A 15,899-nucleotide genomic window follows, 5' to 3' on the forward strand; every position below is an offset into this window, starting at 1 on the left:
GCCAGCCTTCCTCCTAGCTCACGGGTGGGCAAACTTTTTGGCCTGAGGGCCGCATCAGATTTCTGAAATTGTATGCAGGGCCGATTAGGGGAGGCTGTGCCTCCCTGATCAGCCAGGCATGGCCCAGCCCCTGCCCCCTCCTGACCCCCCCCCCCGCTTCTTGCCCCCTGACGGCCCCCCCCGGACTCCTGCCCCATCCAACCCCCCTGTTCCCTGATGGCCCCCCAGGGACCCCTGCCCCATCCACCCCCCCACGCTTGGTCCCCTGACCACCCCCAGATCCCTCGCCCCTAGCTGCCCCCCACCACCCCATTCAACCCTCCTCTCCTTCCTGACTGCCCCCCCCGGGACCCCTGCCCCATCCAACCACCCCTTCTCCCTGCCCACCCCCGGACCCCTCACCCCTAACTGCCCACTCTCCCTGCCCCATCCAACCCCTTCTCTCCTTCCTGACTGCCCCCCCGGGAACCCTTCCCCCATTCAACCCCCCCCTTCCCCGCCACTGATAGCTGGCAGCGCGGCTATTCCAGGACAGGCAGCCATGCCGCACAGCACAGAATACCAGGTCAGGCCAGGCTCTGCAGCCCCGCCGCCCAGAGCATTGCGCTGGCAGTGTGGCGAGGTGAGGCTGCGGGGGAGGGGGGACAGCCAGTGAGGGGCTGGGGGCTAGCCTCCCGGGCCAGGAGCTCGGGCCAGGCAGGACGGTCCCACGAGCTGTAGTTTGCCCACCTCTGTCTTAGTTGCTTGGGAGATTGATATCAGTGTCTTCTTGCTCATAGAAAATCAAAACTTTTCCAAAGTACATGTTTTAACTAATTTTTTTATAAGTAACTTAAAACAAAGAATAATTCAAAGCAACTTTTAATAGGCTAACAATTTCCCTAGCCACAGCAAAGAGCTCATAATTTCTACTTATTAGTAAAGCAACTCCAGCAAGAAACTTATAAACACAGGCACCCAAACCAAAGTCAGTTATCCTTGTTAGTAACACTGCATTTGTGCAGATGTTTTTGTCTGCTTAAGCAAGGCCAAATTCTTCCTTGCTACGTGGTGTCCTCACTTCCATTTTATGGTAGCTAAGTGCACAAGATGGCTATAGGCTATGTCAAGTCCAGTTCTCTGATAACAATTAGATGTGCATTTATTTGACTACACTTCTGAAAATCCAGGTACATGATGTCTAATCATTGGGCTTTTATCAGACTTGTGTTTTATCTTCCTTTTTTGTCAGCTACTAGTCATGGTTGACTTCTGCTCAGGTTTGTATGTGCATCTCCTATTTTCCCCTAAAACACTCTTATTTTGCATGCACTACTCAGGCAGCTACTTTTGAAAATGTCCCCTTAAATTTTTTTAAGCTCACACCAACTTCTTTATGCATTAGTCATCTTAAGTTACAAAATGCACTGCCCATATATTTTTTTGAAAGTATTTCTTAAGAAAAACTTAGAAACATATGGAATAATATGCGCATTATAAAAAGGAAAATCCTGTTCTTGAGCCATGGATATAATATCCCTGATTAGAGCCAAGAGATAGACTAGGAGAGAAAATATAAACAAACAGTAAATGCTATTAACATTGATTATGAAACATGAAAAATAGCTATGCATTTTTTATTTCTTTATATGAACATGATTGGATTGAAATTATCCATTAATTTCTGCATTATAGATAAAATATTACTGTCGTGGTTCAAGGCTAGTTGCGCCTCTGTCCCCTCTTCTGATCTCACTGAGTGCACTCTTTCCAGGTCATAGGCCATGAGCCTTCACCTCTCTGGGGAGGAATCCCATGATTCTCCCACTCTTAGAGCAGGGTGCTAAGCTACAGAACCCTGTAATAATCAGGCTTACACTACAATAGGTCCTACTAGACTCTGTACCTGTGCTTCTTCCCTCTGGGAGCTTGTGACCAGTGGTGAATACAGTGACCCAAAACAGCCTTCTTAAAACTAAGTATTGTTTAATCTTAACAAAACACAGAATAGCAAGGGAAAAGGTTTAAAACAACAAAACACATACATGTGTAGTTATCTTTCCATCTTCCGTGTAGGGGGACCTGTTAGTCTATCTTCTATCTTTTCAGACACCTCAGCCTCTAGGGTCTAGTTCACCTTAGTTCAAAAACCCTGTCCCCCACCCTCTTTTAATCCCTCTCTGTCTTTTGATCTGCCCTCCCTTCATCGGGTGAAGGGGGGCCGTGATTCAGTTCTGGCAGAGACAATCAGGCAAGCCCACCACGGGAGGGAGGTAGCATATCATAATTAAAACTTCTGGATGTTTACTGAAGAGCTATTATCTGGGCTATTGTCCTTTCTGGGTAAGTTTCCTGACCACCTGGCTATTGAATTAACCTAATATAGGCATACAATAAAAATCTGTAAAGTACTTCAGACAACATATAGCGTACATAGTATTCAGAGTAGGGCTGTCAAACTATTAAAACATTTATCGCGATTAATCATGAGATTAAAAAAGTTGTGATTAATCACAGTTTTAATCACACTGTTAATAGAATACAATTTATTTAAATATTGTTGGATGTTTTCTACATTTTCAAATATATTGAAGTCAATTACAACAAAGAACACAAAGTGTATAGTGCTCACTTTTTTTTATTCTGATTACAAATGTTTGCACTGTAAAAAAGATTAAAAAAAGAAATAGTATTTTTCAGTTCACCTCATACAAGTACTGTAGTGCAGTGTCTTTATTGTCTAGCAGTGTGATTAAAACTGTGATTAATCGTGACTAATTTTTTTAATCTAGTTAATTTGTTTTGCGTTAACTGCTTGTGTTACCTGTGATTAACAGCCCTAATTCATAGATTAATACAGGCAGCTCCAAATCTGTCACAGCTATGCACCAAACAAGTGTTTAATTGAAATTTTCTAAGTGACTTTGACTTTGTTAGAATATATTAGGTCACACTTTACATGAAAGATGCATTTATAAATAGTTTATAAAATATTAATAAAAGATGAATAGATGTTTTAATAAATGGTTAATCAATTGTTATGGAGTCCAACAGGCCAATAAGTTCTGTATAACCATGGCTTATTACCATCTATAACACCTCCTACTAATGTGCTTATAACTATTTATAAAACATATCCTACTCATGTCTGTAACATGCTTATAACATTTATTAAGCATTACTTTATTTGTAAGTGTTGTACAAGAGCTAGCAATGAAGACATTCAAAACTTAGTTGTGTCAGGGAAGGCTCAGTGCGACAGAGAAGAAGTTCCCATTATCAAAATTTCCAATAGATTAGATAATAAACTATGTGTATTTTGTATTGACAGATGTGCAATATAAAATACTGTCTGAGACTTCAAATTATCCAGATCTGTACCAACAATAGGCTTTCAACTAGTTCCATCTCCGTGTTGCGTATTGCAGTAAATAAAATTTTTACATGACTATTAGATGATACATGGGGTCTAAAAATATAAATAAAACTGAAGTGTAATGTTTATGGACAGATATATTGATACCACCAACGCTAACTACATGGAGTTGCATGAGCCTATGCATTGCAATGGAGATACCAGTTCCCTCTGCTAAGAAAAATACAGCACAGTCACTCATTTAAGGAGCCTTACTATTATATTTACATTAAACTGGTTAGAATCATGCATCAGGGCATCAACTCAGGGGAGGTCTCCAAAGAAAGCATTTTGTATTAATTGTGTCATATATTGCATTATGTACATAATTAAAATCAAAGATAAGTACATTTTCAGCACTACTGCGCAGTATGTTAAATAATAATAATGGGTGTCACACCTTTGTGAGGATTGCATGTTTACTCTTTAGCAGATTGTACTGGAATATTTATTCTCACAGGCCCAAATACCATGATGTTTTGTTGCATACAGTTGCAGACTCTCCTACAAATGCCTTAAACCTGGAGAGTTGAGATTTCCTGGCATTGTCTACTATGTATGCAATGGCAGAAATAGCAGGAACTCCAGACCCTCTGGCTCCTGGTTGGTGGTTTCTACTTTTTTTCAATTAGAATGTTTTAAAAACATATTGTATATAGTGCAATTAGAACCTGTCCCAATTATGAAATAGATGTATGAATACCCACAACCTGGGTCAAGAAAATTCTCAGTGCTAGGGTTATTGTATATAATGGGCATGATTTCCAAAAGGGCTCAGCATCAGCCTAACTCTGCTCCTATTAAAGTCAATGGAAGTTTTATAATTGCCTTCAGTGGGAGCAAAGTTAGGTTGGCAGTGAACAATTTTAAAAACCCCACCCCAAGAAAGAGAGTTCTTAAATTGGCAAGTGATCCCACTTGCATGAGTTTTATAACATTCTAACTCCAGTGATTTCAGGGAAGTTTTTCTTGGTTTATATCAGTGTGAGATCATGGTCTTTTAGTTTGGAAAAAAAAATCAGTCATTACAGTTGCCTAGTTTTGAAATATGTAGTATTTAACCTTCATTGGTATTAGATTTAAAACAAATGTATACAGAAAATTCTGCAAAAAGAAAATTACCTCAACTCTTGAAATCTCTAAACATTTCAAGAATTATTACACATGGGATAATACCAATGTTCCTGTTCATTTTTAACCAAAAATTATGACAGCCGTTTGTACTTTGGGTCGTGTTCAGTTGCATTCCTTGCAGTTTTTCTTTGTATTGGATATTCTTGCTATTTAAAATGTTTTCTTCATATGTTTAATATTCATGGTAAAAGCATTCTATGCAAAGATTTGTAAGGCTAATTGATATCATACAATCATAGAATATTAGGGTTGGAAGAGACCTCAGGAGGTCATCTAGTCAACCCCCTGCTCAAAGCAGGACCAACACCAACTAAATCATCCCAGCCAAGGCTTTGTCAAGCCGAGCCTTAAAAATCTCTAAGGATGGAGATTCCACCACCTCCCTAGGTAACCCATCCCAGTGCTTCACCACCCTGTTTCCAAATATCCAACCTAGACCTCTCCCACTGCAACTTGGGACCATTGCTTCTTGTTCTGTCATCTGCCACCACTGAGAACATAGAATCATAGAATATCAGGGTTGGAAGGGACCTCAGGAGGTCATCTAGTCCAGCCCCCTGCTCAAACCAGAACCAATCCCCAAATAAATCATCCCAGCCAGGGCTTTGTCAAGCCTGACCTTAAAAACTTCTAAGGAAGGAGATTCCACCACCTCCCTAGGTAACCCATTCAAGTGCTTCACCACCCTCCTAGTGAAAAAGTTTTTCCTAATATCCAATCTAAACCTCCCCCACTGCAACTTAAGACCATTATTCCTTGTTCTGTCATCTGCTACCACTGAGAACAGTCTAGATCCATCCTCTTTGGAACTCCCTTTCAGGTAGCTGAAAGCAGCTATCAAATCCCCCCTCATTCTTCTCTTCCGCAGACTAAACAATCCCAGTTCCCTCAGCCTCAACTCATAAGTCATATGCTCCAGATCCCTAATCATTTTTGTTGCCCTCTGCTGTACTCTTTCCAGTTTTTCCACATCCTTCTTGTAGTGTGGGGCCCAAAACTGGACACAGTACTCCAGATGAGGCCTCACCAATGTCGAATAGAGGGGAACGATCACGTCCATCGATCTGCTGACAATGCCCCTACTTATACATCCCAAAATGCCATTGGCCTTCTTGGCAACAAGGGCACACTGTTGACTCATATCCAGCTTCTCATCCACTGTAACCCCTAGGTCCTTTTCTGCAGAACTGCTGCCTAGCCATTCAGTCCCTAGTCTGTAGCAGTGCATGGGATTCTTCCTTCCTAAGTGCAGGACTCTGCACTTGTCCTTGTTGAACCTCATCAGATTTCTTTTGGCCCAATCCTCCAATTTGTCTAGGTCACTCTGGACCCTATCCCTACCCTCCAGCATATCTACTTCTCTCCCCAGTTTAGTGTCATCTGCGAAGTAGCTGAGGGTGCAATTCATCCCATCATCCAGATCATTAATAAAAATAATGAACAATACCGGCCCCAATACCGACCCCTGGGGCACTCCACTTGATACCGGCTGCCAGCTAGACATGGAGCCATTGATCACTACCCATTTAGCCAAACAATCTAGCCAGCTTTCTATCCACCTTATAATCCATTCATTCAGCCCACACTTCTTTAACTTGCTGGCAAGAAAACTGTGGGAGACCGTGTCAAAAGATCCTGAGATCTGAGTTACCCAGGAAAGAATTTTCTGTAGTATCTGGCTGGTGAATCTTGCCCATATGCTCAGGGTTTAGCTCATTGCCATATTTGGGGTCGGGAAGGAATTTTCCTCCAGGGCAGATTGGAGAGGCCCTGGAGGTTTTTCGCCTTCCTCTGTAGCATGGGGCATGGTTGACTTGAGGGAGGCTTCTCTGCTCCTTGAAGTCTTTAAACCATGATTTAAGGACTTCAATAGCTCAGACATGGGTGAGGTTTTTCATAGGAGTGGGTGGGTGAGATTCTGTGGCCTGCGCTGTGCAGGAGGTCGGACTAGATGATCAGAATGGTCCCTTCTGACCTTAGTATCTATGAATCTATAAAAGCTTTGCTAAAGTCAAGGAATAACACTTCCACTGCTTTCCCCTCATCCACAGAGCCAGTTATCTCATCATAGAAGGCAATTAGATTAGTCAGGCATGACTTGCCCTTGATGAATCCATGCTGACTGTTCCTGATCACTTTCCTCTCCTCTAAGTGCTTCAGAATTGATTCCTTGAGGACCTGCTCCATGATTTTTCCAGGGACTGAGGTGAGGCTGACTGGCCTGTAGTTCCCCGGATCCTCCTCCTTCCCTTCTTTAAAGATGGGCACTACATTAGCCTTTTTTCCAGTTGTCCGGGACCTCCCCCGATCACCATGAGTTTTCAAAGATAATGGCCAATGGCTCTGAAATCACATCCGCCAACTCCTTTAGCTCTCTCGGATGCAGCGCATCCAGCTCCATGGACTTGTGCTTGTCCAGCTTTTCTAAATAGTCCCAAACCAATTCTTTCTCCATAGAGGGCTGGTCACCTCCTCTCCATGCTGTGCTGACCAGTGCAGTAGTCTGGGAGCTGACCTTGTTCGTGAAGACAGGGGCAAAAAAAGCATTGAGTACATTAGCTTTTTCCATATCCTCTGTCACTAGGTTGCCTCCCTCATTCAGTAAGGGGCCCACACTTCCCTTCCTTTTCTTCTTGTTGCTAACATATCTGAAAAAACCCTCCTCCGTACTCTTAACATCTCTTGCTTAACATTCTTAACGTCCTTAACATTCTCCCAGGGGATCCTGCCCATCAGCTCCCTGAGGGAGTCAAAGTCTGCTTTTCTGAAGTCCAGGGTCCGTATTCTGCTGTTCTCCTTTCTTCCTTGTGTCAGGATCCTGAGTTCGACCATCTCATGGTCACTGCCTCCCAGGTTCCCATCCACTTTTGCTTCCCCTACTAATTCTTCCCGGTTTGTGAACAGCAGGTCAAGAAGAGCTCTGATCCTAGCTGGTTCCTCCAGCACTTGCACCAGGAAATTGTCCCCTACACTTTCCAAAAACTTCCTGGATTGTCTGTGCACCACTGTATTGCTCTCCCAGCAGATATCAGGGTGATTGAAATCTCCATGAGAACCAGGGCCTGCGATCTAGTAACTTCCGTTAGTTGCCGGAAGTTAACAGCCTAGCTCTATCTTTGGAACCCCCCTTCAGGTAGTTGAAGGTTGCTATCAAATCCCCCATCACTCTTCTCTTCTGCAAACTAAATAACCCCAGTTCCCTCAGCCTCTCCTCCTAAGTCATGTTCCTCAGCCCCCTAATCATTTTCTTTGCCCTCTGCTGACTCTCTCCACTTTTGTCCTTCTGTAGTGGGGGGACCAAAACTGGACGCAATACTCCAGGTGTGGCCTGACCAGTGCCGAATAGAGGGGAATAATCACATCCCTCGATCTGCTGGCAATGCTCCTATTAATACAGCCCAATGTGCCATTAACCTTCTTGGCAACAAGGGCACACTGCTGACTCATATCCAGCTTTTTGCCCACTGTAATCCCCAGGTCCTTTTCTGCAGAACTGCTACTTAGCCAGTCGGTCCCCAGCCTGTAGCGGTGCATGGGATTCTTCCTTCCTAAGTGCAGAACTCTGCACTTGTCGTTGTTGAACCTTATCAGATTTCTTTTGGCCCAATTCTCCAATTTGTCTACGTCACTCTGGACCCTATCCCTACCCTTCAGCATATCTACCTCTCCCCGCAGCTTAGTGTCACCTACAAACTTGCTGAGGGTGCAATTAATCCCATCATCCAGATCATTAATAAAGATGTTGAACAAAACCGGCCCAGGACCGACCCCTGGGGCACTCCGCTTGATACCGGCTGCCAACTAGACATCGAGCCATTGATCACTACTTGTTGAGCCCGACAATCTAGCCAGCTTTCTATCCACCTTACAGTCCATTCATCTAATCCATACTTTTTTAACTTGCTGGCAAGAATACTGTAGGAGACCATATCAAAACCTTTGCTAAAGTCAAGGAATAACAAGTCCACTGCTTTCCCCTCATCCACAGAGCCAGTTATCTTGTCACAGAAGGCAAATAGATTAGTCAGGCATGACTTGTCCTTGGTGAATCCATGCTGACTGTTCCTGAACACCTTCCTCTCCTCCAAGTGCTTTAGAATTGATTCCTTGAGGACCTGCTCCATGATTTTCCGGAGACTGAAGTGAGGCTGACTGGTGTGTAGTTCCCCAGGTTCTCTTTTTTCCCTTTTTTAAATATGGGCACTATATTTGCCTTTTTCCAATTGTCCAGGACCTCCCCCGATCACCACAAATTTTCAAAGATAATGGCCAATGGCTCTGCAATCACATCAGCCAACTCCCTCAGCACCCTTGGATGAATTAGATCTGGACCCATGGACTTGTGCATGTCCAGCTTTTCTAAATAGTCCCTAACTTGTTCTTTCACCACTGAGGGCTGCTCACCTACTGCTGTGTTGCCCAGTGCAGCAGTCTGGGAGCTGCCCTTGTCTGTAAAGACCAAGGCAAAAAGTACTTCAGCTTTTTCCACATCATCTGTCACTATGTTGCCTCCCCCATTCAGTAAGGGTCCCACACTTTCCCTGACCTCCTTCTTGTTTCTAACATACCTGTAGAAACCCTTCTTGTTACCCTTCACATCCCTTGCTAGCTTCAACTCCATTTGTGCCTTGGCCTTCCTGATTACACCCTTGATGGTCTAGAATATTTTATACTCCTCTCTAGTCATCTGTCAAAATTCCACTTCTTGTAAGCTTTCCTTTTTGAGTTTAAGCCTCACCAAATATTTCACTGTTAAGCCAAGTTGGTCGCCTGCCATATTGTACTATTCTTTCTGCACTTTGGGATGGTGTTGTTCCTGCACCCTCAATAAGGCTTCTTTAAATACAGCCAGCTCTCCTTGCCCTGCATCTTAGCCTGCCCCCGGGGATCCTGCCATCAGTTCCCTAAGGGAATCTGTCTGCTTTTCTGAAGTCCAGGGTCCGTATTTTGCTACTCTCTTTTCTTCCTTTTTTCAGGATCCTGAACTCAACCATCCTAGGTTGCCACCCACTTCTACTTCCCCTACCAATTCTTCCCTGTTTGTAAGCAGCAGGTCAAGAGAAGCACAGTCCATAGTTGGTTCCTCCAGCACTTGTACCAGGAAGTTGTCCCCAACACTCTCCAAAAACTTCCTGGATTTTCTGTGCACTGCTGTATTGCTCTCTCAGCAGATGTCAGAGTGATTGAAGTCCCCCATTAGAATTAGAACCTGGAGACTTCAGTTAGTTGTCTGAAGAAAGCCTCGTCTACCTCATCCTTCTGATCCGATGGTCTATAGCACACGCCCACCACAACATCACCCTTGTGCTCTTGTCTCTAAACTTAACCCAAAGACTCTTCAACAGCCTTTTCTCCTGATATGTTGGACTCTTGCTATGAGGCAAGATTATACATAGACATTTTAACATGACATCCAGAAAAGTGCACTAAATCCATTTCCTGATAGATGCATCTTTCTTTGTTGTTACCTCTTTTTCTATTTTATTTAAATATATTATTTGGTGCTTCAGAAAGTGAAGGCATGATAGCATGGCTAATCAACGCAAAAAATACAAACAGTTAAAAAACAGTCTTCCTCGTACAGATCTCAGTTCTGATAATCCTAGTTGTTAATCTAATCCTCTACCTCTTCTAAACAAACCACTGCCTTAAATCGTTATGGACACAATTCTTGGTTTATTTTTGTGGTCTTAACATTCTATCTACTTACATACCACAATGACCCAAAGGAGTTCTACAATTTACAACCAGCTGAGGATGTGCCCTGAGACTTTGCTTCTTGTCCTGAGTTAGGCCAGCACATAGTGGCCACTGTGGGAGCAGCCCACAGAAAGAACTGTGACTCCAAGTCACAGTCCCTTCCTGGTTCCCACCCTTGATCCACAGGGAAATATTCTGCTGCTGGCCTGTATCTGCAGCACACTACTTTTCCCTCCTTCATGGCTAAACTGTTTTGCCCAGGGGCCAGAGTCAAAGCTCTGCCTAGTTCCCAATCCTCTCATCTGTGCATGAGGGAAATGGCAGGCCCACAGAGCTTTGTCCCCTTTACGCTCCCTGCCTCCTCCATGAATAGTCTGGTGATACAGGGAGGTAGTTTGAAAGGTCACTAGTGCTGAGGTTTCTTTTGTTCTGGTCAGAATTATGAATGTTTTAGGGTAGGTAGTAAATTCCCTTTGTCAAGGGAGATGTTGATAATCTCTGTTCAGAGGGGTCTCAGGTTCTGTCTACTCTTGTATCATCCAGAAAAGATCTATATATCTAAGTGCTTAGATACAATGATAGGCTGTACACAAAACCCTAAGGCAGATAGGAAGGACAGAGAATCCATTGTCAAGGTTGATAGCTCTGGCTGCCATTTAAGCTTCCATGACTTTTTATGAATAGACTGGATTCTGGAAGGGAAGGTGTTGTGTTTATGGGTCTTATGAGCAATGTGTTGTTCTTGATAGACACATGCAGGTGATTTTCTCTGTGAAAAAGATGACAACTCCACCCTGTGAGTGGTTCTGGCTTCTGGGCTTGAGTGAAGGCAGTCTGAGTTTATGGAGCCATTTACTATCTGGAATAGTTTCTACACAGTGCGAGAGCTTGCCGGTTCTATGGCCACTACCAATGCCTGAGTTTTTTCCTTTGTACATTTCCTGTTATAGGTTATCTGAAAACCAGTTATTCTGCATGGGAAGTGTTGCTTTGATGCTAAAGTGTCTGCAGCAGTAGTCAGGAAGTGGCTATAGACCCATATGACAATGAGATTTTTATTCCAAAGTATCTGTCTTGTATATAGTTCATGCAATGTGTAATAGTATTCAGTTACAGCACTGAGGCTGATCTAACTTACAGTGTGGGACAGGCAAGAAGATGTAATCAATTACCCTGGGTGGTGGGGGGAGGTCATCAGCAGAGGGGATCAAACCTGGGACATCAGAACCGAAACAAAAAAGCTTCTACTACCTCAGCTAAAAGATCCAGGTCTGCTTATTAACTTAGAGCTAGTGGCAGAATCATAAAATTTGTGGTCTAGCCACTAGCAGAGGACAAAGAGCCATACTCTGTATGCAGTTACAATAGCCTAAAGTGACTTTCCCAAGTCCCCTCTGCCTTTTCAGTCCCTTAGCCAAGCAGAACTTGGGAGGAACTGATATTTGGGACCTCTGGTTTTAGGACATGGCCCACATCATGGGACAATGAGAAGGGGCTATGATGGAGGGATGCAGAGTATTCTCTATTTACACTGGCCCAGCTCTGCTGGCTGGTGCAATGTGTGTGGGACAGACATGGACCCACTCTCTCTTCACCCTCTTTGCCTCATTTTGGGTGGCTAATTCCAACACCTGTTCTGGCCTGAAGCAGTCTTTGCAATCAAGGAATACAAAGGCTATAATTGCAGCTGGCCCTTGTGCAGTGGGAGTGTGGTAAGCTGCTTATGCCTTTTCATCCCCTCCTCCTTTGAAGGGACAGCCAAAATCTGGCCCTTAATTTTTTGTCCAGTTATTAATTCAAATCCATTCCTTCAGTGTAAAACAACTGTCGTCACAAAAGGGATTAATTTGGCCCATTACATTTTAATGACATTATTCTTGAAGGGGAGAGAATAATTTGTAGAAGCTTCAGATTTATGCTGTTTCTAGGAAAGACACTTATTTCCAGCTGACAGGAGTTGCAAGTCATTGGAATTGCTGTAATGTGGCCTTTGTTACCAGTGTGTTTAGTTTTATGTCCTATTTGATTTCTCCTCCCCAGAGGATTATGCCCAGCTGTGCAATGTTCCAGTTCCAGGATCTCGACGACCATATGGACAAGATGCTTTGGTTGACTTTGAGGAACACTATACCCCAGAAACTGATCCATTCTTTGTTGAAGACCGTAAGTAAATATCACTGTTATGTAAAATTCTTGAAAGTAGGATTATAACTTGGATTACTTCCCTGTAGTTGGCTCCATTCCTCTGTTTGCTTCTGAGTAATGTGGCCTATTTATTTATGTTCTACTTATTCCTATGACATTAACTGTCAGGTGTTCAGGTTCCAGCGCCAGAGTTGTATATGAGCCCATTTAGTCCCAAAGTACAATATTATTTTGTTTAATATAGTGAAATAATGTGTGCCAGGTATACTAAATTTATATTTACCAACAGATTTACAGCTAAAGGTCAAAAAAAGCCAGTTTTCCTTCTCACAAACTATTTTTTCTTTGAAGCATGTGACTCAAACTCCTTTGGGGTATTTTAAATTTTTTTAAAAATTCTTCATGCCAGCTTTCCATGATTTTCCAGCAGAACTTATGTGGGGGAGGTGGAGAGTGTGCATGATGATGTTACTCCAGAAAAAATCGCCTAGCTTAGCATGACCACTGAGTCTGATTTGCACAGGCTTTAGTTGGAATGCCAATGCACACATAAATGAATAGGTCACGGGGAAAGCAAAAGTCTTGCTACAGAATCTTATAGAAGTAGGGTTCTAAATTTATGCTTGAAAACTGCATGGGTTTTTTATTAAATAGGAGCCTGATCCACCTTGCTTTGAAGTCAATGGAAAGCTGTTTGATCCTAGGCCAGGGGTTCTCAAACTTCATTGCACCGCGACCCCCTTCTGACAAGAAAAATTACTACATGACCCCAGGAGGGGAGACTGAAGTCTGAGCCCACTCGAGCTTTGCCGCCCTGGGAGGTGCCAAAGCTGAAGACCAAGGGCTTCAACCCCAGGCAGGTGGCCTATAACCTGAGCTCCACCGCCTAGGGCTAAAGCTCTGAGGCTTCGGCTTCGGCTTTGGCTCTGGACCTCAGCAAGTCTAAGCCAATTCTGGTGACCCCATTAAAATGGGGATGCGACCTACTTTGGAATCCTAACCCACTGTTTGAGAACCGCTGACCTAGACTACTTGTTTCAGAGTAGCAGCCGTGTTAGTCTGTATCCGCAAAAAGAAAAGGAGTACTTGTGGCACCTTGGAGACTAACAGATTTATTTGAGCATAAGCTTTCATGAGCTACAGCTTACTTCATCGGATGCATTCAGTGGAAAATACAGTGGGGAGATTTATATACACAGAGAACATGAAACAACGGGTTTTATCATACACCCTGTAAGGAGAGGTTTCAGAGTAGCAGCCGTGTTAGTCTGTATTCGCAAAAAGAAAAGGAGTACTTGTGGCACCTTAGAGACTAACAAATTTATTAGAGCATAAGCTTTCGTGAGAAATGCATCCGATGAAGTGAGCTGTAGCTCACGAAAGCTTATGCTCTAATAAATTTGTTAGTCTCTAAGGTGCCACAAGTACTCCTTTTCTTCCTGTAAGGAGAGTGATCACTTAAGATTAGCTATTACCAGCAGGAAGGAGGGGGGGAAAGAAGGAAAACCTTTTGTGGTGATAATCAAGGTGGGCCATTTCCAGCAGTTGACAAGAACGTCTGAGGAACAGTGGGGGGGAGGGGCGGAATAAACATGGGGAAATAGTTTTACTTTGTGTAATGACTCATTCACTCCCAGTCTCTATTCAAGCCTAAGTTAATTGTATCCAGTTTGCAAATTAATTCCAATTCAGCAGTCTCTCGCTGGAGTCTGTTTTTGAAGTTTTTTGTTGACGGATAGCCACTCTCAGGACTGTAATAGAGTGACCGGAGAGACTAAAGTGTTCTCCGACTGGTTTTTGAATGTTATAATTCTTGACGTCTGATTTGTGTCCATTTATTCTTTTACGTAGAGACTGTCCAGTTTGGCCAATGTACATGGCAAAGGGGCATTGCTGGCACATGATGGCATATATCACATTGGTAGATGTGCAGGTGAACGAGCCTCTGATAGTGTGGCTGATGTGATTAGGCCCTATAATGGTGTCCCCTGAATAGATATGTGGACATAGTTGGCAACGGGCTTTGTTGCAAGGATAGTTCCTGGGATAGTGGTTTTGTTATGTGGTGTGTGGTTGCTGGTGAGTATTTGCTTCAGGCTGGGGGGCTGTCTGTAAGCAAGGACTGGCCTGTCTCCCAAGATCTGTAAGAGTGATGGGTCATCCTTCAGGATAGGTTGTAGACTACTTGGACTGCCTTGAATTCAGCTTACACCCTTATACCAGGGTTGACTTTGGTCCAGCATATTCCTTCACAGTTTTATGTTAGAAATAAAATGGTGGTTACAAAAGGAACAGGCAATCCCAACTGCCTTGTACTTATAGCATACAGGTACCACTTCTCTCTTACTCAATGTCTCCCATTAAAACAAGTTAATATGTTAAAAGAAATAATGGTAAAAGAAATCAAAATGATAGCTTTGACAGGGCCAGAGGGCTACAGTGAATAGCAGAAGTTTGAGATGTATTCCCTTCCACTAATTGCACAAGTAATAATAGGATGAAATTCAATAAGGACCAATGTAAAGCACTAAACTTAGGAAGGAATAATCAATTCCATGAATACAAAATGGGAAATCAGGTTTCAGAGTAGCAGCCGTGTTAGTCTGTATTCGCAAAAAAGAAAAGGAGTACTTGTAGCACCTTAGAGACTAACAAATTTATTTAAGCATAAGCTTTCCTGAGCTACAGCTCACTTTATCAGATGCATCCGATGAAGTGAGCTGTAGCTCACGAAAGCTTATGCTCAAATAAATTTGTTAGTCTCTAAGGTGCCACAAGTACTCCTTTTCTTTTTTGCAAAATGGGAAATGACTGCCTACAAAGGAGTTCTGCAGAAAAGGTTGTGGGGGATATAGTGGGTCACAAACTAAATATGAGTCAATAATGTGATGCTGTTGCAAAGAAAACAAACACCATTCTGGGATGTATTGTGTCGTAAGCAAGATATGAGAAGTAATTCTTCCACTCTACTCAGCACTGATAAGGCCTCAGCTGGAGTATTGTGTCCAGTTCTGGGCACCACAGTTCAGGAAAGATGTGGACAAATTGGAGAAAGTCAAGAGGAGAGCAACAAAAATTATTAAAGGTCTTGAAAACATGACCTATGAGGAAAGACTGAAAAAAATGGATCTGTTTAGTCTGGAAAAGAGAAGACTGAGGGGGGACATAACAGTCTTCAAGTACAGCAAAGGTTGTAATAAAGAAGAGGGTAGGCAATTGTTCTCCTTATCCACTGAGGACAGGTAAAGAAGAAATGGGCTTAAATTACAGCCAGCGAGATCAAAGTTAGACAGTAGGAAGAACTTCAACTGTAAGGGTAGTTAAGACCTGGAACAAATTGCCTACGGAGGTTGTGGAATCTTTGTCACTGGAGGTTTTTAAGAACAGGTTAGACAAACACCTGTCAGGGGTGGTCTCTAGATAATACTTAGTCATACTGCACTGCAATATGACTGACTAGAAGATGACCTATCGAGATCTCTTCCAGTCCTACATTTCGATGATTCTATTAAATATAGCCTACAGA

General features: G+C 43.1%; 1 protein-coding gene across 8 annotated transcripts in view; it reads left to right on the forward strand.

Moving 5' to 3' along the window:
- The window catches only part of LTBP1 (latent transforming growth factor beta binding protein 1), a 391,697-nt gene that overhangs the window by 360,735 nt on the left and 15,063 nt on the right, over positions 1 to 15,899 (forward strand). For all 8 annotated transcript variants that reach the window (XM_038397049.2, XM_038397051.2, XM_043511538.1 and 5 more), the window contains one exon: positions 12,269 to 12,391. In XM_038397049.2, the coding sequence (XP_038252977.1) occupies positions 12,269 to 12,391 (123 nt within the window). The remainder of the gene's footprint in view (positions 1 to 12,268; positions 12,392 to 15,899) is intronic.

The sequence above is a fragment of the Dermochelys coriacea genome, chromosome 3 (assembly GCF_009764565.3).
Source record: "Dermochelys coriacea isolate rDerCor1 chromosome 3, rDerCor1.pri.v4, whole genome shotgun sequence".
In the NCBI taxonomy this organism is placed as follows: domain Eukaryota; kingdom Metazoa; phylum Chordata; order Testudines; family Dermochelyidae; genus Dermochelys; species Dermochelys coriacea.